The 24,649-nt window shown below is 41.1% G+C and overlaps 2 protein-coding genes across 6 annotated transcripts in view; one reads left to right on the forward strand and one right to left on the reverse strand.

The window, feature by feature from the left end:
- ATXN7 (ataxin 7) overlaps positions 1-8,278 on the forward strand; it is a 127,556-nt gene extending 119,278 nt beyond the window's left edge. For 2 of the 5 annotated variants that reach the window (XM_073350988.1, XM_073350990.1), the window contains exons 12-13: positions 1,036-1,975; positions 4,383-8,278. In XM_073350988.1, the coding sequence (XP_073207089.1) occupies positions 1,036-1,975; positions 4,383-4,400 (958 nt within the window). In that variant the 3' untranslated portion in view covers positions 4,401-8,278. The other 3 variants (XM_073350986.1, XM_073350987.1, XM_073350989.1) reach the window with 3 other exon arrangements.
- An 8,855-nt stretch (positions 8,279-17,133) lies between these two features.
- On the reverse strand, positions 17,134-24,377 carry PSMD6 (proteasome 26S subunit, non-ATPase 6). Its single transcript, XM_073350992.1, has 7 exons — positions 24,133-24,377; positions 23,215-23,360; positions 21,735-21,954; positions 21,516-21,624; positions 20,086-20,254; positions 17,573-17,650; positions 17,134-17,446 (listed from the first exon to the last, which is right to left on the reverse strand). The coding sequence occupies exons 1-7, from the start codon at positions 24,334-24,336 to the stop codon at positions 17,350-17,352; spliced, it is 1,023 nt and encodes a 340-aa protein (XP_073207093.1). The 5' UTR covers positions 24,337-24,377; the 3' UTR covers positions 17,134-17,349.
- Between the last annotated feature and the right edge of the window lie 272 nt (positions 24,378-24,649).

The following is a 24,649-nucleotide window of genomic DNA, read 5'->3' on the forward strand; positions in this document are numbered from 1 at the left end:
AGGGGATTGAGTTACACTCACCAGGAGACTATATTCTTTACTTTTCATAAAACTGTAGCCACAGATCTCCTGTCTTTGTATTCTTGGGCTGAGCTGAGAGTGGCTGGAACCTTTTTAAAGCAATATGACAGCTGACAACTTGTGCTTTGCTGTTGGACATGGAAATGAAATCTGTTGAGCAGTTTCTAAAAGTCTAGTGCCTCAAATCCTAATTATGGTTCGTTCTCTAACGCTGCTGTAGAGGGTGTTTGGTATCCGTTGTGGGGGACTTGGGAGCAGGAGTGTCATGAGCGTTTGGATTGTTTAATTGGGGCGTTCGGTTTGAGTGCCGTTTGGTTGGATTGGATCCAGGTCCCATTTAGTCGTCGTTTCCCACTGCTCAAGCTATCCCAGAGCCAGTGATGGTGCTGGCTTCAGCCCAGTCACTAAAGCTGGTTGCACTGAGAGCAGGTCTTTTAGGGTCTTTTTCTCTATTCGCTTTCCTCTCCCCCTGGGGTCAGAAAGGCTCCTGGGGCACCTCCCCTCAGAACAGGTGGTCCTGCTCTTCACCTTGCTACACAGCCCTCTTGGCGTCAGCGGAGAACTGTCCTGTCTGTAATTCCGAGGTCACTGCTTCAAGGCACTATGCCCCTAGCGACTTGTTGCCTTTCCAGGGCTCAGGATCTAGGAGGCAGAGGGAACGTGGCATAGAAGTCAACTGTAAAACTCTCAGTGATTTCAGGAGAAGCAGAGTTAGGCCAACGCTGAGCACTTTTGAAATCTCACCCGGAAAAGCAGACAGTAATATTTAGGGAACTCCAGTTACAGATAAATAACCACGTATACATCCACCAAAGGAGTAGGGTTACTAAGCAGTGCTTTACTTGTTTGCAATGTAGTTGGTTTAATTTATCAAAATGTTTTAGGGTTTGATAAGGTGAGTATTTTTGCACTGAACAAATGCAAACAGAATTATTCTAATGCAGGACCGTTTCAGTCTAGTCACTGATGTCCGTGCACAAAGAACACTAACTGTTTCTTCTTTTTCTTTCCTAGGAAAATTCCCCCAGCATCTAGCAACGCTGCGTCTGTTCGTGCTCCGCATTGGACAAACTCGATGCCTGCGTCACAATATGGTGTCACTGCTGCAGGTTTCCTTTTACCCACCACGGTTATGTCATCACCAACACTGGTTTCTCCTTCCTGTACGTCTCTTCATAGTAAACCGGTCCCATCACACGGAACTACACTAAATGCCAATCCTTCTAATCTGGGTGCAGTGGACCCTGTCTGCAGTATGCAATCAAGACAAGTGTCTTCGTCCCCTTCAACACCTACAGTGCTTTCCTCCGTACCTTCACCTGTGCCCAGCAAACCTCAGAAATTGAAACCCAGCAAGTCTTTTAAACCTAAGGAATCCCCTGCTAGCAGTGCCAACTGTAACAGCACCAGCAGCAACAGCAGCAGCGGTGGCTCAGGAAAGAAGCGTAAAACCAGTTCCGCGCTGCTAGCACCTTCGTCTCATTCCACAGAGTCCTTTCGGAAAAACTGTGTGGTCAACTCTGGGACCTCTTATCATTCATCTCTGCCATCTTCATCGCACAGTGTTGGCCTCAATTGTATGACTAGCAAAGCTAACTCTGTTAGCCTCAAACATGACCAATCAGGGAGGGGCCCTCCTACTGGAAGCCCTGCAGAATCGATAAAAAGAATGAGTGTGATGATGAACAGTAGCGATTCCACTCTTTCCTTAGGGCCATTTGTTCATCAGTCCAGTGAACTGACTGTAAATTCACACAGCAGTTTTTCACATGCACACACTTCCCTGGACAAATTCATAGGAAAGAAAAGAAAGTGCTCACCTGGTTCAAGCAGCATAAACAGCAGCAAATCAAACAAGGTTGCCAAATTGCCATCGGTGAACAATGTTCATGCAAAACACACCAGTGCAATCACAGGAACACAGGGACTGATGAACAATTCTCTTCTTCATCAGGTATGACATTTTGTATTGAAGATATTTCACTGACGTAAGCTTGACAGATTAGCTTTAGAATCTCTAGACTTCCACTGGTGACTGTACGTGGTAATATTGGTCATAGTCAGAGACTTTAAGGCCAGAAGGGACCCCTACAACAGCTAGGTCGTGTCCTGTTACAGTATTTTAGGTTGACTAACTGATTCTAGACACTCTGTTAGTGAAAGGTGGATATCTATTTTCCAGTTCACTTTTTAAATATTTTTCAATGTGAATCTCTTGCTGTCGGATTATTACAACATCTTTTTGAAAGTGTGGTTTTACTCTGAAAAGTTGCATTATAAAAGTGGCATAATGGTGCCATAATTATTACCTAATAACTCCCAGATGAAATTCACTCACTTCACAAGTAAAAATATTTTTCCTGAGTGTCAGCCTTGCGAAATAAGCCACGTATCTGAAAGTCAGCCTGGAATCTTTCTGACTTCCATATCCACAACAATAAGCATTCTGCAATCAGAACATAGTTACCCATTTTGATTGTAACTCAGCTGCAGTAAAACACAGCCCCCTCCCCCAGAGCTGTATTGACTGGCTGTGCAGTATTAACAGGAGATAAGAGTAGTTAAAAATTACTTTTGCTCATTTAAAACCAGCAGAAATTACAAGGAAAACACAAAGGGATCAGATCTTGTGAGTAAGTAGGGTCCTATTGTTATAGTTACTTCCCAAAATAGAACAACATTGAAATGAATGTGTTGTTTAAAAACTATTTTGCCGAGCATAGTGGGGTCATGAGGAGAGGAATGGGAAATAACAGAAAAAATCAGATACCGCTGTTTTTCCTAAACTATGAGAAATAGGTTGGAAGATCACTTGAAGGAAAAGAGACTATTTAAGGGAAAAAATAGATTCAGAGAAGCTAGATCTGGAGAATATTTTAGATCATCTGGATCCCTGACATTGTAAGATTGTTCCCCATGGTATGTTTTCTACTGTGTTTAAATATTGATGATGTCTTTCTATTTCCACCAATCCTACAAATCCCTACCTCTTTGCTTTTTTTCCACGCTGCTGTGGAAGTTCATATAACTGAAGTGTTAGGAACTCACAAAGGCCCATCTGTCACGGTTCCCTGCCCACTCTGAACTCTGGGGTACAGATGTGGGGACCCACATGAAAGACCCCCTAAGCTTATTTCTACCAGCTTAGGTTAAAAGCTTCCCCAAGGCACAAATCCTTTCCTTGTCCTTGGATGGATTCTGCTGCCACCACCAAGTGATTTAGACAAAGATTCAGGAAAAGGACCACTTGGAGTTCCTATTTCCCCAAAATATCCCCCCAAGCCCATTCACCCCCCTTCCTGGGGAGGCTTGAGAATAATATACCAACCAATAGGTTAACCAAGTGAGCACAGACCAGACCCTTGGGTTTTTAGGACACTAAAAACCCATCAGGTTCTAGAAGCACCTCTGTAAAATCAGGATGGAAGGTAATTTTACAGGGTAATAAGATTTAAAACACAGAGGATTCCCCTCTAGGCTCAACTGCAAAGTTACAAAAAGCAGGAATAAACCTCCCTCTTAGCATAGGGAAAATTCACAAGCTAAAACAAAAGATAATCTAACGCATTTCCTTGCTATTACTTACAATGTTTGTAATCTTAGATGCTTATTTCAGGTAGGATTTTAGGAGATGTTTTTTTCCTGCCCTGGTCCCTCTCTGTCCAAGAGAGAACAACAAAGAAAGAACAAACAAAACCTCCCCCCAGATTTGAAAGGATCTTCTTCCCTTATTGGTCCTTTTGGTCGGGTGCCAACCAGATTATTTGAGCTTCTTAACCACTTACAGGTAAAGGAGAGATTTTATGCTACCCTTAGCTGTATGTTTATGATACCATCTTGGACAGGTCTCTGAATTTTCACTCTCCTCCAAAGAACAGGTCTATCATTGCTGTTGTACGCTGACTAGTGTACATACTGTATAGGAAGAAGAAATGCCTATCTATGGATAATACGGCTCAGCCATCATTGCTCTAAGAACTTTCACTTTTGGTACTTCCTGACAGTTTTCATTTAACTGAGCAACCTAATGGGGGAAAAAGCTACTTCTGAAATAATGAAATTGAATGTATACGTTTAAGAAATGAGGAAAGCCACACCTTAGTGCTTCTGATTGTTTTTGTCATGACTACGATACCAGTTAGCCATTTCGGAGTGTAATTGGAGAGCACAATTACTTGGGAAGGCAGAAACTTTAGAATTCCAGATGCAAACAAGCCGACTGGCTGTTAATAATGCTACCTGGTGCCTTGTAACTCCCTCTGACATGTTCTCTTGCTGTCCAGAAAGGTCCTGCCTGATGTGGCCTTTACTATATCTATTACGACATGCTTGCTTACACAGCTTTCTTTTTTGTTTGAAAGCCAAAGGCACGTCCTTGATAGCTGAATATACCGTGGTGAGAAAAGAACTGGACAACGTTCACTATAAGCAAAACCTCCATCTGGAATTCTGGACTCCAAGATGCCTTTGAGTTATCCCAGCTTCCCATGGTCCTCAGGTGTGGAAATCTACTGGACTGTGATTCAAACAAGGAATTTCCCTGAAGCCATGTCTGTAGCAGTGAATATTATAAATGGACACTGGATGAAGTTCAGCCACATAATTGCTCTTACCAGTGTTAACAGTGGTCTGGACTGCTTGCTACAAATCTGTGAGATTTTGCCTACAGGAGTACATCATCTTGCCACTATCTGACATAGATTGGCTGGCAAAAGAATGTTTGGGGACAACCATTACTGTGGACTCTTTATGCTGATGGTGTCTTTTGTAGGTTATTAGCCACCCAATAGGCGCTGTCAATTGAAAGAACCCCTGCAGCAGGGGTACAATGTGTTAGGCACATTGAAAAGAAGCCCTCAAGAAGGGAATATGGCTTTAGTGTTTTTATAGCAGTGTTCCTTTCATGGAACACAAAAATAGCACAATTCAGAAACTAAATAGTCTGTGTTTTGCCCAGCCTTTTGCAAGTAATTTGGGATAAGAAGCTGTCAGGAGTTTCAAAACGTTTTAAAAACTTGTTTGAGGCCATTGTTCGAAAAACAAATACAAAAATAATGTTGTACTTGCCTGATGGAAAAGCAATTATTATTTTGAATAAGATTCTATTGCAAAAGAAAGTAAAAATTGTTAATTCCTTTTGATGAAGGAAATCCGAATGCAAAAGTATCAGATCAACAAAGGCAAATAACCTAAACTATTCCCAAAGAACATATTTTTTGACCTATACTGTATACCAGAAGCCTTTGTTACTTTAAAGAAGAACTCTACTAGTTGATTTAGGTTGGTTGTACCTTCCGGCCTGTAAAAACAGCCCTTTTAAAACTAAATATTTAAAGATTTTTCTGAAAGATTTTCAGTTAGTTTATGCCTTGTTCTTGTAATCAAATCATTAACACTTGTCATGCTTTCAGCTACCCACAATAAAATATTTCAGAATGCTGTACTAGATGCTAGTTAGCAACTGAGTCCAGCTTTAAGTGCACCTGGATGGGTTACTATCATCTTTTTCTCAGATACAGATGTTTTCTGAATAAAGGGGACTATACTATGTTACAGTCCAGACAGTCAGTTTTCATGAGAGATTTTATCTTGTTTTAAAACATCTCAAAAATGAAATCCTTTAAAGGGCTTTTGCATTATTACAATATCATTGATTTGGATATTTTCAGTAAGCTTTTTAACAGTGAATTTTGAGACTTTACTTGAACCTTCATTAAGGGGTGAAGTAAAGGAAAACAATTTCTAAATCAAGAATATACTCTTTTGCCTTAAAGGGGCACCAGATATTGCTGAGATCAGACAATCTGAGCCTATCAAATTATTCACACAGTCCAGCCGCCTTCTCCCCATTTTGGTGGCGCATCGTACATCAGGGATTCTCAAGCCACTAATAGCAGCAGGTGCTTGGTTGGTTACCTGTTCACGTTTCCGAGTTAACATGAACTTGCTGCAGAATTATGATGTACCGCAAAACAACAGCAAGCCTCTATGCAGACACTTTAGCTTTGAGCTTATACAAAAGGTCACCAAGAAAAAACACTTCAGACGTTTATTATGCAAACATAAACTCACTGTATTTCAGGAACAAAAAGCTGAAGATGTAATACGATGTCCAACTGAAAAGATTGTTTCCTGCACAGTGGGTGTGAAATTCTGGCGCCATGGAAGTCAGTGGTGCCAAGCATTCACTCTTACGTGTTTCAGTCACAAGTGCAATTTGGTTGGAAAGACTTACATTTCAGGCAAATAGAAATGTATATTAATCAACCTTTGTGGCTTTAAGTGATGGAACATCTTTAGTTGTGTAAAGATTATGTTGATCTGAAAGCATAATGGAAAGTCAAAGCTCATTCAAAACCATGCAGACATTTGAAAGTTAGTATTTAATCACGGTGCTTCATGTAGGGCCGGGTTTTAACTACATCTGCATCAGGGCTCGTAGTTTTAATCTATTGGGACGAGGAAGTGAGGCCATCTTAAATTTCGTCTGCCCTTGAGTACAGACCTGCTTAAATATTACAGGTTAGATCTTGGTTCTAAACAGAACACTGTTCCTGAAGCTTTTATTGTCTCTCATAATTCTTACTGTAAATAATTAAGGAAGCTTAAAATTAATTTACCTTGCAAAATTGAATTTGTAGTGGCTGGGTTCTTTCTAGACAGTTTTTCGTAGTAATTTAAGAGAGACAATTTTTATAGGCTTTCCAACTTCTCCTTAGGACTCCTGCAGTTTTCTTAACCTAAAATATTGCTGCAATGATGAACAAAGAATTATACAAAAAACCTACTTTTGTATCTTTATTTTGGAATTTCTTGTTCTATTATAAATATTGAAGTATCCCTATTTCAGAAGACATATTTTGTTAATTGATTGTACATATTTAAATATGTATTTTTGCACAGGTCTTTTTTTCTTATATCCAGTTTTGGTACAATTGAGATCATCTAGTATTTATTTATTAATTAATTAAAAATAGCAAATACCTTTTTTATAATTTGAAGTGGTTCACTGCCAAGCTAATAGTAACATGCCTACTTTGCAAATTAAGGGATGCCTTTGTTTTGTGAAATTTGTGTCCCTTTTAGTGTCTTGGGAGTGGATACATACAAACTAACGCCGAGATCCTGCAATTGGATCCATGCAGAGGTCCGCCACAAGAATCTGATTGCAGGATCAGGGCCTAAATGGTCTAGATGGCATTGCTAATCAGTTGTCTGATTCCCGGAAGACTACATTTAGTTAAGTGACACTCTGCTTCTCTTTTTTTAGGATGTGTGTTTGTGTGTGTGAGTGTGTGCGTGCGCATTTGTATGGGTCTCATGTGGTTTAAAACTAATGGAAAAACTGAAAGTGCCTGATATAACTAGTTTTAAGCTTGGACTGTTTAGACAGCTTCTCCTTAAAAGACTTGAATGTTCAGTTGAAATTTTGGAGCTTGCTTTTTCCACCTATGTATTTCTAAAATTTTAATTAGAAGGGGTTCAAAAAACAAAAATGACTGATGCTGGTGATTTTTGTAAAGCATTTTAAATAGAATAACTTGTTTTGAAACAAGCCCATTAATAATGCATCTCAAAATAATGCCAAGGGTTACATACTTTTTTCAAACGAAAATTTACAGAACTGTCTCCTTTTTTTGGTTATTCATTCGTAAACGATCTAGTTTAGAAAAAGAGAATGTTTAAACTATTTTGTATTCCAGAAAAAAAAACAAAAAACAAAAAAAACCAGATAATTACCTCTTAAAACCATTTAAAAAAATGTGTGATTTTCAAATGTCATTTCTAAGGCAGTTGTCTTCCTCTAAGAGTTCTCTTGCCAAGGAATCTCTGTTGTCTGTCACTCATCCTGTCCTGGGGGAGGGAATCGGGCTTGAAAAATTCTTAACTTTTCACTGTTGAGCAGAAAATCATTTTTACATTTTGTGTGAAATATTTTATGTTTTAAAGAAAATTTTAAAATGAGCACTACATAATGTCAAAGTGAATGTAGGCCTCGAAAGTATCTTGCTCAGTGTTGAGCCTGGTTCTAAAAAGCAATCTCCTGTGTAAAACGTGTGAATAGTTTGATAATTTGTATACATAATCAAGAGCATCTGATCAGCTGAACTTTGTGTTGGCTGCTGTATAGTACATGAACAAATGTCATGGGATAGAAAAATTACTTTGGATATTTAAAAGAAAAATAAATATATAGTCTATTTGTTTTGTAACAAGTTTCTGTAAATAAAATAATTTATACTATTTATAAGAAAAAGGTGTGCTTTGCTTCATGAAAAGAATTAGTTTGTTGAACAAACAGATGTTACTAACCAAGGCAATACAATTAGGATTTTTCAATAAATGAGGTTGGTTGCATGAAATACATTATATGTTTCTGCTTCATTATAGTACCAAGCAAAACAATTTAGCATTGAAGGCAGACATCCATATTGATGCCTCAGTGAACTAATTTCAGAGAATTACTTTGGGTCAGATTCTGCCAGCCCTTACCCTCGTGTACATGAGGCTGGTAGCATCTGATCCTTTAAAAAGTACAACCTTGTTTGCTTTGGTATATTCCTGAGAAGAGGCTAAGTACTTTTCCCGGTTCCCAGAAAGTTTGATTATTTAAGATTCTTATTTTATGGAGTGTAAGTAGAATGATTGGAAGAAGCTTTTTAATATTTCTGTTTTGAAATACAAAATGCAGTGTGTTGAACAATATTCCTTTATTTTAAAAATACGTTTCTGCCATGAAAAAATACAGAAAGATACCAGGGCGTAGGGTTACCAGAATATAGTTCATCACTTCACTTCAGGCATGGAATATTGTGTGACAGAACTCTGATTTTATCAGCATACCTAATTCATAGAACATTAATCAATAGAAATGGCCTCCGAAATAGGATCTGGCACTCCTTGTTCAGACAAATCTCCCATTGATGGTGATGAGAATTTGCCTGAGTGAGCAGTTCCATATCCCACTCAATATCTAAAGCCCTGATCCTGCAAGCTGATCAGTGGATGGACTCAGATGGAGACCTGTGGGGCTGGTCCACCCACATGGGTCAGTTTGCAGGACTGGGGCTTAAGTTTTGGTCAAAGTCTTGTTAGTAATGTGGTGCTTCATGGTTCCATTAAGTAGCAGTAATGGTGTCTGTCATTTTTATAGCACAAAAGGAAGAATTTTTTCCAACTTTTCTTTTAAAAGGAGTATCTGACACAAAAGCTATCCCTTTGTGTTTGGGAAGGAGGGTTCCCACTTTGGTATTTTTTAAATGTTTTGTTCGCAGTTTATTATGTAGGCTTCAGTAGTGACTCTTAGGACAAAGGATGCATTGAGTTGCTCAGGTGAATTGGGATTTATAGCCCTCTCTTAGACACAAAACAGCTCTTTATAACCAAAATTACACCAGTTGCAAGGTAAAGATTTTATTTTCTGGCAAGTCGCCAGTTCATCCATCTAGCAGTTGAAGAGTTAAATGTTTCTGATGACATTCTTTGGAACTCGTTGCTGGAGTTTGTCGTTTCAGATTCCTTCCAACTTACAAATCGCTTGCTTACAAAATGCAAATGTTAGCTGGCGTGCTAAGCGCGAACCAATGGCACGAACTGGCCAGGGAAGGGGCATTCATTTGGGAAGGTCCACGTTCTATTTTAAGTGATGATCTGTGGGTTATACAGTGAAGGCTTCAGGCTCCCCTCAGGCCACAATGATTCTCCCCTTAGGGGCAACAGGATGTTTGCTCAAAGGTTAAGTGTAGAATTTGCTCCTTGTGTTGTTCCCATTATTTATTATTGCCTTTGAGTCCCGCTCAGTAGCACTCAGTGAGAAAATACACACTCATTTAGTACCCACCACTACCTCTAACCTTTGTGTCTCTTCCTTCCGCCGTCTTTTTTCTGCTTCTCACCTTTTTCCCTGTCTCAGTTTCTCCTCTCTTCTTCCCTCTGTGTTTCCTTTCCGGTAGGTATTTCCAGTTGTCACCTCCCCATAGGCTCCACTCCCTTCTATAGGCGAAGATAATCAGCAAGACAGTAGTTAATGTTGATACTGAAGTTTCATCACTGAGCTTTAGAGATGGCTGGCCCATGAGATGTTCGCAAGACGGGGGAGTTTGCGACTCAGCTACTGTTTCAGGCTGGCTGCAGACAGCAAGAGGCTGCTTTGGCAGCTGCATTCAGTTCACAGTTAGGTTATCTTGGCATTTTATTTTACTTTTTAAAGATAGGATTATGGGCATCATCCCTCACGTACCCTGGAAATTGATGGGTGACTATTGTATGAAAGTGTTGCTATCTAAATGTCTGCTCTTAAGAGAGAAAAGAAGATGCCTCAAAGCTCCCCATAAGCAGGGTGCATCAAACGCAGGACAGGCACCATCCAATATGGTGCCACTTCCCACAATGTACTGAAGTGCGGGGGGCGGAGGGGTGATGATGTCTCTCTTGTGTATCTTAGCTTCTGCTTGCCTAAATCTTGGTAGGCTACAGTGGATGAGGTGTCCCATGAGGAGCTTCCTAGGGTGCCCAAAGCATGTAGGATGGAACCCCCGGGATGGGGTACATAGATACGGTTAAGGAGCAATTCAGGGCTCAAGGGGTCCTACCTGGTCTATCTCGAGGAGTTCAAAGGAGAGCCAGACAGCTCAGTAAGGTGGGCCAAATAGCAGATAGGATAAGGGGATCTAACCTGAGATCTCTTGAGTAAGGGTACAGCAGGAGCCCTTGCTGCAGGGGTCTGCATGCAGCAGCAACCTCAGGTCCCAGCGGAGTGACTAGCTTATCCTTAAGGAACCCTCCCCTTGGATTGGCTCTGGGACTGTGGCCATGCCCTGGCCTGGGAAAGTGTTAGGAAGTGGCCCAGGGAAGCAGCCTCAGAGCCCTGCTGGATGCTTGGTATTGCTGCTACTGATAGACCCCTGGATTGGACCCAGTCTTTCCTATCAACCAACCATGAAGGGGGCACAGACCCTATCTCCCACCCTCCTGGAGAGAAGGGGGGATAGAGAGATTGTCCTCCCTGAGGCAAGGGTGTGCAGCCCACAGGGGCCCAGAGGAGGGCTGAAAACTTCCTTCTGGGGGGATACCTATGGATGTAGATATCGTGTTGGACTGTCACCCTGGAAGGGGGTGACTCCACTGGTCGCCTGGCCAAAGGACTGAGTCACTAATTACCATAAGAGAGACCGCCACAGCATTGGAGTCACTGCTCGCCAGGGATGCTGGAGACGGGAGAGCTGAGACTCAGTGACCTAACCACTAGGCAGCACCACAGGTAAGCCCAGCCCAGTCACACCACCAAATTCCTAAAGCCCATAAAGAGCAGTTTCTCTTCTGCCCCTGCTCAGCGCCTGAGCAAGTTTTCCGCAGCAGAAAAGCCTGTAGAGAAGTTTGGACCCAACAGATAACGTTCGCAATGTCTACCCTGCTGAAAATGGCCAGGCTGGATCAGACCAATGGTCCATCTAGCCCAGTATCCTGTCTTCTGACAGTGACAAATGCCAGATGCCTCAGAAAGAGTGAACAGAATTATCGAGTGATCCCTCCCACTATCCAGTCCCAGCTTCTGGCGGTTAGAAGCTAAGGGACACCCACAGCGTGGGGTTGCGTCCCTGATCATCTTGGCTAATAGCCATTGATGGACCTGTCCTCTGTGAACTTCACTGATTTTTTTGAACCCAGTTATACTTTTGGTCTTCGCAACATCCCCTGGCAATGAGTTCCACTGGTTGACTTTGCATTGTGTGAAGTATAAGGGGTAAATAACACTTCCCATACAAAGAGAAGTATTTGCGAATACAGACTAACACGGCTGTTACTCTGAAACTTCCCATACAGAATCCCTTTAAATGAGAACCAAGGCTGGTGGAGTGTTGGTATAACCCTAAGATGTCAATCTCCTCCCTGCTCAGTGTATTTCTGCTGCTTTCAGGATGGATTCAGATTCTGCAGAATATATAGAAAAAAAGGCAGCCCGAGCTCCTGGCCTGCAGCTGGAGAGTGCATAGCACAGCTCGGGGAGCGAGTGGAAAAGTGGCTGCAAGCCACAATGCTGGACCATCTGTGAACAGCAGAGCAGCAGGTAAACAGGGATTTCCTCAGTCACGGCCCAAAGGGAAAAGCAAGGTACCAACAGGCATTTGGGGATTGGAAGAAATGGGGATTCCACCTGGGAAAATACAACTGAACGAGGGGAGGAGTGAACATCCAAGCCACACGTTTGGAAAGCAGAACTACCAAGAGCCTCCGGGGGCTACTGAAAGCATGTTTGAGACAAACATGCAGTTTTCTACCAAGTAAGTGTTTCTGGGTTTGGTTTCGAGGGGCTGCACAGCCAGAGGAAGATCAGGAAGCTTTGTGCCCTTTGGTGAGCCTGCACCCTGAATACTCTATTTGGTTCTGGCTACATGCATGCCGTCAGTGCATTGCAGAGAATTCAAAAAGCAACGCTGGTTGTGGTGGGATTGAGTTATGGAAAAATACGTGCCATTGGGCCTGCAGATTACAAGGCTTTGGAAGGTTGCTAAACCAAAGCATGAGAGAAAGTGTGTAAGGTGCTACCCATGCAACCAGGACAGAACTAGAAGTCATAGGCATGAAGCAAAAGAATACTTACCCCAACCTCTGGAGCAATGCAAGTTAGCTCCAGGTTAACCACCTGTGGCTGGCCCGTGCCCGCTGACTTGGGCTGTTTAATGGCAGTATAGACAGCTGGGTTTGGGTTGTAGCCCAGGCTTTGAGAGGTCCCAGAGCCTGGTCCTCAGCCCAAGCCTGAACATCTACACTGCCATTAAAAAAGCCCTGTGAGCCCACGTCAGCTGACACTGGCCAGCCGCGGGGATGTAAGCACAGAGAAGACAGACTCTACAAGGTCTTTTTTGTATTGTTAACTCCTTGACCACTGAGGAGTTTCTACAGCACCAGATATACTAAGAATTTGGGGAATGACTGGGGTGGGATTCTTGCAATCTTTGGACTTCATCTTTGCAGGAAGGCCTACTTTTAGATTTGTACCACACACTGACATGAGCTAGAGCATCCCAGAACCCCTCCCTGTGATCATGCCTAGGACACAAACGTAAATACAATGGGAAGTGCACAGCCTGTGAATGTCCTGGCCCCTTCCCCTGCTGTTCGTTGACATTTGAAAAAATTGTACACCACCTTTATTTTCCTCATTCAGATAAACGGCATAAACCCTGGCTGCTCCCTCTGAATCCAGAGGCCAGGTGGACAAACATCTATTGGTGAGAGACAAGCTGCTGAGCTTACACAGAGCTCTTCTTCAGGTCTTCTGTGAATCCAGACAGGCATGGCCTTCAACAAGTGTCATCTGGGCAGTGCACCAGGCCAAAATTTCTCTCCCTGCTCAGCGTCAACTATGACCGTGATCACTGCAGCACAGTTGGAAGCCCTGAGCAATCGCTGAAAGCCTGAGATCAGTCAGGTATGAACTCTCCTGACTCATTCCGCCAGCTCTTGACCCTGCCATTAGCTCAGGGAGTGACAACTGAGAGGCAGTGTAGGTCAGAGCAAGCGATCTCCTGTGGAGAAAGGAGTAGGGAGCAGCAGGAATGAGGGTTGGGGATTTTTAAAGAGGGGAGGAATTAAAAGATGAGGCCATGTATGCTTGTCTTTAGTGCAATTAATGGTCCAGGGGATAACGGTAATCACCCTGATTAAGCACCTTACTAGAACAAATTTATCCCAGACAGTTAAAAATAATCTTCCGTTTTGGCGGTTAGAACATGCGTTATTTATGCTCTGAATTGGCTCAGTGCTTTTTCACACAGCCGTGCAAATGAACTGTATGTTCTGAAGGCTTGCTTCATAAAGGGAACCTATTTTTGCAGTATCCTAACATTCTGCTCACTTTCATTTTGGCAGGAACAAAAAAAAAAAAAAAAAAATGTGACGTCTTCACAACCAGATTCACCCCACAACATAAAGGCAGTTCCTCTAGGAGTCTAGGTATGGAACTGGGGGGTGGTATTACGGTGTACTGAGGATGATGTTTTAGTTGCTTCCCCTGTTCTTAACTGAGTTAAAATATCAGCAAGGACTTATGGGGGCATGTACTGTAACTCAATATCCATACGTTGCGGGTGTCTGTTCTCTTCACTGTAGGGTTGAAATATGGATGTGAAAATATAAAAGCCAAGTTAGAATTTTAGTGAAAGTTTAATTCTGTGACAAAACGCAGGTTAACCCTACCGGGGGGGAAATGAAGCAGTCGCACTTGTGCTCCATTTAATTAGTCCCTGAAAACAGCTTTTGGAGCAATGTTCCTCTGGTATTAGCTTGAATTGTCAGACTGAAGCCTTAAACGGATTCACTTTGGCAGGTTCTACTTACAAGAGCTGTGTAAAAAAAAAAAAAAAAAAAAAAAAGGGGGGGGGGGGAGAGGGTGATTGTCTCTTCCTTTGGAGAGGAGCCAACTCATGATGTCATCGGGTTTAGAGAAAGTCGCATCAAAGCACCGTCAGCTATTTAAGGCCTGTTCAAATAGAACTATTGAGCAGGGGAAATTCATCTGTACCCCCAAAAGTTCTATAACACTCACCCCCCACCCTCAAAATCCCATGACTTGAGCCTCTGGCTCCTGCCACCTGTAGTGAGGTCTGGCAATGAGTGAATTAAAGGTAAAAAGATTGCTCATGGCCAGTCAGAACTAACCTGAGGGTATCATTACCAGCTTGCTACTTTTCATCTAATATACAACAAGTGCAGGTTAGGAAAAGAAGCAACCAGCTGTTCACAGCAATGAAAACAATCTGTGAGCCTCTGACTGAAATACTATATTAAAGGAAGGCTTGCTAATACAATGCAAAGAGAATCTGTATTCAAATTAAAACTCCAGCACTGTTAACATAGCAATTATTGTGAGAGCACCTACCACTGTCCCAACACATAATTAACTGCTTTAGCTGACGCCACAGCAACGAACTCTGAAAGCTCTCTTCCATTATTCATACTATGCGAGGCAAGTTAATGAAGATCAGGATCTTTTTAAACTGGGAATGTGCGTGAAATGTTTCATTTTTTAACAGTGCCCACACTGCTATTGCTTAGAAAAAGTTATGGGTGAGCTGGCCGCCTCCTCTTTCCCAACCAGCTGACTACAAACTCGGGACTTTGGGATGACCCAACTTCCTAGAGCATGCATTTCAGAACAATGCAGTGAAGAGCGATCTACAGTATCATGATATAAAACGACCCCTCATACGCAGAGCTTGTTGCTGAGGGTTCTAACCTCCACAGGCCAGCAAAGGGATATAGGATATAGATATTCAGGCCTGTCTGTAAAGGCCTATACTCTAAGAATTTAGGTGCATTCTTATCAGTTAGCTAGTTCTACAGGTATAAAAGAGAGAATCAAAATCACTGTCTGACTGTATAAGGTCTTTTCTCACTTGACAGTCTGAAGCCCTGTTCTTAGGCTAAGGCCTTTGGCTAAGCAGCAGAGGCAGCCATAAGCTGGGAAGCGACCGGTCACATCCCAAACTAGTCTCATTGAAATAAGGTGCTATTGGGCTGTTAGGAATACAATCCTGTCCTGATAATGCCTGTCGCCTCCAGAGAAAGGGAAGTGCCTAGAAAATGTAAAAGGAAACTTAGTCTGAAAGCATCCTGTCTGGCAAGAACTCACTTATCAATAGCCAGGATGTGAAATCCTCATTTCTGAGTTGTTCTGTCATTGTAGTCCCCGTTTCCCTATTGTTTGTCTGTATAAACTGTCTGGTTCTGTGATTGTTTCTGTCTGCTATATAATTAATTTTGCTGGGTGTAAACTAATTAAGGTGGTGGGATATAATTGGTTAAATAATCATGTTACAATATATTAGGACTGGTTAGTTAAATTTCAGTAAAATGATTGGTTAAGGTATAGCTCAACAGAACTCAAGTTTTACTATATAGTCTGCAGTCAATCAGGGAAGTGGGCGGGGGGGAACAGGGACACAGGTAAGACTCTGTGGTGTCAGAGCTGGGAAGGGGGACACTAAGGAAGGAAACTGGAATCATGCTTGCTGGAAGTTCACCCCAATAAACACTGAATTGTTTGCACCTTTGGACTTCGGGTATTGTTGCTCTCTGTTCATGGGAGAAGGACCAGGGAAGTAAGCAGGTGAAGGAATAAGCCCCCTAACAAGGGGTAGTTACTCAGACAGAGAGAGATGCCCAGAGACCCCCATGGCACATGGAGATCGAGTGTAATTATGGTCCTCTACACTCCATTCACCTGCACTCCCTTCCATACATCCCAGATAAGAGGTGTGACACCCATCAGAACACGTGTGACCATCTTCCCCAGCAATGAATGCAAGGTAAAAAGGTGTGGCTCCCAAGCGCTTCGCATCGAGTTTCAGCTAATATCACTGCACTTGAGAGCTTTTCCTTTTTTAGAGAAAGCTTTCAGCCATCCAACTGAAGCAAGGATGGTGGCAGCAGCTGCTGGAGGCTCTTGTTAAGGACAGAACTGTGTGTCACGGGGACAGCAGCAGCCTCCTGAACCAGAGTTAAATTGTCTTTCTCCACAGCATGTGATTTATACTGTGGATTGATGTCTCAAATGGCATTAGCATCTCCCACTGTTTCATACCATAGTTCTGAAACTTGGAAATCTAACTCAGTGGTTAACCCCAACTGTAATGCTCAGATAATGTAACTGATCAATGCTCTTTACCACATATAGCATTAGTAGGCAGCTAGCAAATATACTATTTTCAGGGCAATGTTACTTTAATCAATTAAAGCTACAATCTATGTAACTAACAAAGCTGTCTCAATTCTGTACCATATTGGTTAGGGGGTGTGCTGCTGTATACCCTCTACTCTTTGTCTGTCAGTGTCTTTAGACTGTAATCCCTTTTGGATAGGGAATCTCCCTGTATAGTGCCTACCACCATGGGGCCCCAATCCCTATTGAAACCTTTAGGTACTACAATAATGTAAAATTTCCTTCTACTGCTAAACTATCTAGGTTTCTTAGGCACAAATGAACGCGTTCCATGAGTAATTCTGGGATTGTCACTAGTTCTTTTTTGCTCACAAATATTAGCCCTGCTTTCTAAACATAATAGCTTACTATGAAACAAAATACTGAACATTGTACATGAACATAGTACATTACATCTGTATTATAGATTTAATGAACTGAGATCTGAAAACATGAATGTAACGTTTATACAGTTCAGTTGTTTACATAATGAAGCAGACTGTAAAAACCCTACTTCTCACTTATAATTTTCTTAGCTACAGCATATCAACTCATACAGTATACATTACTTCCAAAATGGTCTTAAACATCTAAATTTTTCATTCCGTTATTTTTTTTAAAAAGTGTTACATATTAATTACTCTGGAAAGTTTCTGAACTCTATTTAGCAGCAAATCTCCTTTCTTGATGGTTTCTTGGTACTGCCAGTTCTTGCTATCAGGCCTAAAAATTATGAAGAAAGGGTTTTAGAGTAAGAAGTCACATTAAACCATGACAAGCTTTTCAATAACTGTCAATTCAGTAACTGATTAGAATATACAGCGTTACACCAGATTATAGATACTGTACCTGTTAGTTTCGACTATCTCGTTTACTTTGTCTATTTTGCAATGCAGTCGCCCAGCTGCAATAAATCTTGAAAGCTCCCTAGTTAAAAAAAAAAAAAAAAGTATGTTCAATCTATAGATGTTGCACAGAAGAGTTGCAGGCCGCCCCCAAAGTGTCTTGTTTTCCTCCCACCCCACTTTTAAAGAAATGCCTTAAAGTTCTTTTTCCCCTACAGCTGTTTTTAGAAGAGCCTTTCATGTTCCACCTTTGCTCATCTATTTCCTTTTCTTCTTTTAAACTGCACCTCATTTGTTTGGACATTAGGAGGTGGTGGTGTATTGTGTACATTTAGTTTTTATTCTACTGTACAGCTCCTGAGCATTTGACACGGTCTACAGTTACATTAGTGGAATGGCTCCGGGGCAAGGCTATTACATGAAATAACTGGGTCATTGCTTCCTAAAAACTTATACTCTGAACCCGGGTAAGGACCCTCTATTCAGAACTCCCTATTCAGCCCAGGCTCCTACTGAAGCCAATAGGAGTTTTGTCTCGTCACCAAATGCAGAGTGATGTATTTCATGCTTTGTGGAAAGCCCCCTTTCAATTCTGGAGGTTGAAGTAAGTTAGCAGAAGGCAGCAACACAAACATGATTATCCCACCATTTCTATTACAAACCGTGATCAGCTCATTCAATCCAAAATCCATGTATGTCTCCCTTAATCTCTTGCCACACACAGTGCAAGCATGCTGAAGGTACCAAACCCTTCCTATCATCTCCTGATTTTGTGGGTCAGCTGAAGGAGCCAACAGTCTCCTTATCAACTCTGAGCACCCCCACATCCTCCTTCTGCACATATGTTCTGATGCTGAATCTTTATCCCACCAGCAATGTTAAATGAACTATCCTCAGTGATGGGCCGTAGCACCTGTGCTCAAATTACTCTGAATAGACAATCCTCTTCCCAGTTGCCACTGCCCTCCTATATCTCTGAAAAATTCAATCATACAGCATACTTCTCATGTTTCAGCCCCTCCTATAACGGGGAGTAGCCTTACTACACATTTTTACCCACCCTAGTCCCTGACCTGAAAGTTTCTGCCCACAAGGCACAAACCTGCCTAACTGCCTGGCATTGCAAGTAGCTGATTTAGCACAACCTGTCAGCGATTTTATACGTTTTTCTAAGAGAAACAGTACAAAATTGTTTGACATTTCCTAATAGCCCTGCATGTTAGATTGTTTGCTTAATAAATTGCTGCTCACGTTAATTTTGTTTCCTGGTCCAACTAACGCTTATGAGGCCATATCGCAATATAACAAACGAGAGTGGTTTATTATGGATCAAAGTGTGGATATGAAGGAAAAAATAATGCTGGTGCTGAACAAGTGCCTGTGAATGGATAAGGACTGGTTACACTCTTCGTGTTGGTCTGTTTCCACAGAACTGTTTGTGGCGAGGAAAGAAGTGACAATGAAAATAAACAAACCCATATTCCCATAGTAGAGCATGACAACATGGAGAAGTACCTATAGTAAACCAGGTAAGTTACAATCATTAATAACGATCTATTCTCACTATTAATAGAAACTGGTATAACTTAAGTGCTGATCTCATTAATATGATTATATTCAGTTTCCTTTCAAATGTTCATTTTTTGCTTTACTAATTTATTTATGTACATTTCAGTCAGGACTCAGATTCCTGCCCATTTTTTCTTAATTGGGAATATTTTAAAAAAATACTTATAGATGGAAGCAAGTTGTTTCTCTAGAGATATTCAAACACAAGCTGGCTGTTATAGGTATCATAGGTAAATCCACTAAACTTTCACCCTAGATTTAACTTCAAATCCCAATATAGGTCACAGTGAAAACCAGTTGTTTGGTCTCACCTTAGAACTGGAACTGCAAGTGCAGACTGAGGTGTGATTTTGCAAAGCTTGCACAACAGCGGCTTACACTTTACCTGATTTAAACAACAAATATCAGGTCCAATCTACACAGCAATTATAAAGTGAGTCAGGCGATCCAGTTAAAACTTGTGGTGAAGATTGGACTTTATGTTCCAGTTTTGGGACACTTGACAGTCAAAATTTAAAGAACATGATGAAGTCTCATCTACATCATAACTTTTAAGTGTGTTATATCCTAGTTCCCTAAATTCAATTGTAGTTGTCCAGATAGCCCTTAGTCTTACCATTTAAAAAAAAAAAATATTTTCCTAAGGTATCTCATGATGCTTCATGTGTAAAAACTAAATATACATTTCTTATGCAGAGAGAAAATGAAATACTGGACAACGATTTTTTTTTTAAACAGACTAAAGTTAAACTGATTTCTACCCTTAAACATGAGATTAGTAAAAAAATAATCTTGCATGCATACACAGATAACTTGGTTTGTGGATGGTCTAATATCTCTTCTCTCTATTTGATATCATCTGTTTATTTGTAGCAGGATCATTGTAAACTCGTTACTTTATAAACAATGACTAAAGTCTCTAACTTACGAAAGTTACTTTTCACTTACTGATCTATGAATTCTACACCGACTCCAAAAGCTTCTGCCATGTACCCTAGTGTCAGTGACCGGTAGGATTCTAGGAGCTGGCTGTAAGCATGGATTCTCATTTCCCGTACATAATAACGGTAGTGAGGAGCAAACAGCCAATCTTTTTTCATCTCTTGCTCTACAATAGCTGAAAAGATAAAAATCACAAATACAGTCTATAATCTCTTAGAGTTAATCTATTCCTGGTTATACAAAAAAAACAAACAAACCACCCCACATAACAAAGTTCAATAAGCAACATGACATGGTATGTGGTCGTACAGGATCCTTGTGTCCCGTACGTGTGCATTGAGATATAAATGCACAACCAAAGTAGATATTCACATCTTTAACGATAAAACTTGGTTTCTGTTTGCTTCATCAAAACTTGTTCTTAATAGAACAGTGGAGGGTAAGACTAGCTTTCTATTGAGAGGGTCTTAAACTGGCTTTAAGAAACTACAGATGCTTCAGGAGCTCTTGGTTTTTGTCAGACTGGCATGTGCAGTTCTCAGCAGCAGCTGAGATCTGCAGCTGAGATTTTCTGCCCTCTGCTTCTGGTTGCAGGGCAGCCATTCGGACCCAGTCTTCTCCAAAGTAAAGGGGAAGATTTTTTTTAAAATTCTTTTTTGCTACCCTAGAACCCATTTTCATGGAAACTGGAACAGAAACCAGCAGCATGAAAACTGACAGCACAGTGACAACAATGAAGAATGGATTTTAAAACTGCTTCCTTTCCTCATTTCTGCACTGTTCCCACAGAAACCAGTTCAAAACCGCCCTTAATAGCCAGCAGCTATGAAATCTCCCCTTTGTAATTTAAACCTGAAAGTTCAGATTTTAAAAATTTAGAATCCTTTGACTTCCTGAAGCATCCAGTGTTTTAAATTTATAAAAAACTGTCTTCATTTTTAAAGGAAGCCTTCCAGAATTCCCATTTTAATGGAGTTACGTACTATTAGGGTCCCAATTCCACAATCAGGAATCTTGTATTTGCACACAGCTTATGGGTCTGACCACAGAATTAGGACCAAAGATAGCAAACTAGCTCTTTGATCGCATCCCGTAAGATGGTACTAGGTGCCTACATTGTCAGAACCTTCCCTCATCCAACAAGATGCCACCTTTCAAAATGCTCATTTTGTAAGAAAAACATTTTAGAGAGCCATAAATCCTTGCAAGAGCAGCTTACTTTACCTCACTGTGCTGCAAAGGGAAAGTGGTATTTAGGAGTGATTCACCTAAAGTAAATGGATGATTTTAACTGTCAGGGGTTTGACAACACTAACTACACCTATAGCCCATCCCCTAGGCAATTCTACAAAACTCAGCTACGATTTGTAGCAAGCTGCTCACAGGACCTAATGAGAAACACAGGACAATGATACTGGTGTATGAAACATCCTTACCTAATGACTGGAAGAAGACTGAATAACGACATTCATAGAGTGAAAAAAGATACTGTCGTACTGTTGGTAAACTATGCAACACTTCCAGAATCTCTGCCCCTTTAATAACCTGAAAGCAATCGAACAACATTTAGAAGTTTCATATACTAGTCAGAGAGAGAGAGAACATTAAGAACAATTTGATCAGCTTGAATCAGTGCAGTAATTTGCTTTACTTGCCTTCTCTCTAAGGTCAGGTCTGTCTAACGCGATCATACTGACGTAGACAGTATATGTTACAAATGTTTTGTAATCCATAAGTTCATAGGATGTAAATGTTGAAACTGTATCAAGAAAGAGTTCTGCTGCTTGTTTGAAATCTCGAATAGCTACGCAGTAAAGACCTTGGTAGACTTTTAGACGATTTCTCCTGTCCCAGTCTCCTCCTTCCTCTATTAGACTTAAAACAAATAAGATATATAGTTACATGTTTTATCTGAAATAATGAGTACAGTACATTTAACAAGGTTAGAGTGCATAAGGAAGTCTTAGTTATGAAGTACACTATATCGCAACCATTAGAGCTTCAACAATGCACTTGTCAGTCATAGGTGGGACGCTTTCCTTGGTAAGTGAGGCCAGAATTCAAGCTACATTTTAAAAAATTAAAAAGTTTCTAGCTGATTTAGTTGTGATGATAATTTTCCAAATGTGAACCTATCCAGTACTGTGATCCTGAGTCCGCAGACACACACCTCCAATGCCTGTTGTTCAGCTTTGCTCACCAGTAGTAGACTAAAATCATTTAAAAAACTGTTAGGAAAAACCACCAAAATCTATGGGCAGCTGTGAAACTTTCAAGACCCCTGTAATGCTGCTGTAGCCATGAGCAGCAGCAGAGGCAGGGCCAGGAGCCATTCACAGGGGAGAACACAAAAAATAGTGACTGAGGGAAGAGTACAGTTAAAGATCTCTCATTGCAACAGCCAAGATGATCAGGAACCAGTAGTGGAGACCAGCTCATTGGAGCAGCCTGAAAGCGCCATGGTGTTAAGGGGAAAAAAGTTCTCTCTCTCTTCTAGCAGCTATAGGCAGGAAGAGGTTTGAAATTAAAACTCATCAAATACAGGCCAGTCAGGACCAGACACAAAAGATTCAAGCCCCAAGGAGTGTCCAAGGGCAGCAAATATCCTCACAGAAATCCCAACACCTCCATCTCCCCGCTCCCAGCAGCTAGAGGTTGTAAGGGCACCAGCGTTTCCCATATGGGATTGCCCCATGACTAACTGATCCAGCATCCACTCATCTTTCATATCTAACTCTAGCTAGTGGGTTTATTCCTCTGGCTAGTTGGTATCTGATAAGTTTTTCAAGCCCTGGTTAGAATCGTTTGTGTCTTTCATAACTTTACTCAGGACCATAATGTATAACTAGATTTAATTTAAAATTAGTAAATAATGAGAACACAAATGTCACTTTATTTTAATTATAAAGTCTTTGTACCAGGAACTCCTATTTCTTTCAGATTGCAAAATGCACTGTGCACTCATAACAAGAATAAATACTAATTTTTTTAAATTATTAACAAATAAGCCAAACTTATTCACTCGTAATCAGGCAGTTCTATAGCTATCTTCAAACCTAGTGTTTTGTTAGACATATGCAACCAATGATGCTTTACTTCAAACAGTGATATTTGCCACAAATCTAACAATGGTACCTTTTTGCCTTTTCGATATTCCGTGTGATGAGGTCATTATCCATGTAAAACAAGCCAATTCTTAGAAGGTAGAACACAATATCCAGACGATGTCCCAGGGCCACAGTTTTGTCATATGTCTTACGAAAAGCAGTCAGAGCTCCTTCCTAACAAGACAATATTTTTTAATATTAGAACATAAAAAGGAACTGGCACCCCACTAAAATGCCTTATCAAGAAAAGCTGCCTTGGGTGTTACCAGGGTAGTGTAGAGATTTATCTTGCTGACGGACATTTCAGCAGTACTGCGGGGGCAAAAAAAAAAAAAAACACCACAGGCAAGTGAAACATGTCTTGGCACTTAAAAAAGCTGGCAGCTAACTTAGAAAGCCAGTTTAAACTAAGTTAACATACTCTGATCAAGATGCACCATCCATAACAGAACTGTACAACTGTCTATCCTAAATAATTAAATACCAACCTTTTCAAAAAAGGAGATTAACATTCACAACCTGTCAAAGTTTAAATCTGAAGTTCCAAAAGTTACTCCCAAAATAGCTTAACAGAGTCCCCAATGCTTATATAAATACAGTACCTAACTCACATTGCATATGCAATTATGATGTAACAGCTTAAAAACAAAACACTAGGTAGGTAGAAAATACTGTCTACAAAATGTTTTGAAAAGTTTTAAATGGCAAACTTTTATTTGTTCTCCTCTTAGTTTGCCTTTCACTTCCCAGTTTTATACCCCTTTCCTTTCTCTTGCTGCACTGCTTAGATCTCACCACTCACCCCACCCATGCGTGGTTCTATTTTCTCCAGATCATGAGTCAGTGGGCCTCCTCTAAATGGATAGCACGCATAAATTTGCCTGGTTTGAAAGTAGAAGGATGATTTTAATGACAGCAGCCCAAGGAACCTGGGCCTTTAACTCACCTTGTCCCCAATTCGGCACAGGTACTCAGCCTTGGCCATCATTGCATCGCGGATTTCACTCTCCCCCAAGATCTTTTCAGCATCTTCCAGTTCATTGTCAAGACGTTTCAACTCTTCCTCATTTGCCTTTTTCATCTTATTCAACAGCTCCATGTCCATCTGCCAGTCAAGGGGCTTGCAGAGTGCTTCATAGTATGGGGCCATATCTGAAAGAGAAGTGGGGTAGCTCTCGCTGTCATAAACATTGCTGCAGGATCACATATCAATAGTCTGAAGTGCTAAAGGAAAACTCCCATTGACGGAGGGATATACTCTGAGATAGCGCGTGGCAGCTGCCTCTTAAAAGGACATTTAGACACTATGCATTGAAGATTGTGTTTCAGGTTCTCTTCCTCTTTGGACATTCTCCTGCCTCTTATGCACAATTCATTCACTTCCCTGGTCCACAGCCTGCTCTTTAGCTATTTCATCCACTTGTTGCCTCTTGCCATGCTTCTAGTCTGGCTATTAGGCTGTC

This window comes from Lepidochelys kempii, chromosome 7 (assembly GCF_965140265.1).
Source record: "Lepidochelys kempii isolate rLepKem1 chromosome 7, rLepKem1.hap2, whole genome shotgun sequence".
NCBI lineage: Eukaryota > Metazoa > Chordata > Testudines > Cheloniidae > Lepidochelys > Lepidochelys kempii.

What these genes read in the sequence shown, in the direction of transcription:
- PSMD6 (XM_073350992.1), bottom strand. Translation starts at nt 24,336, where the DNA reads ATGGCCCCATACTATGAAGCACTCTGCAAGCCCCTTGACTGGCAGATG. An exon ending in GACCTGACCTTAGAGAGAAG is followed by an intron (nt 21,625 to 21,734) that starts GCAAGTAAAGCA and finishes GATTGCTTTCAG; the next exon opens with GTTATTAAAGGGGCAGAGAT. An exon ending in AGTCTTCTTCCAGTCATTAG is followed by an intron (nt 20,255 to 21,515) that starts GTAAGGATGTTT and finishes TTATCTTTTCAG; the next exon opens with CTATTGTAGAGCAAGAGATG.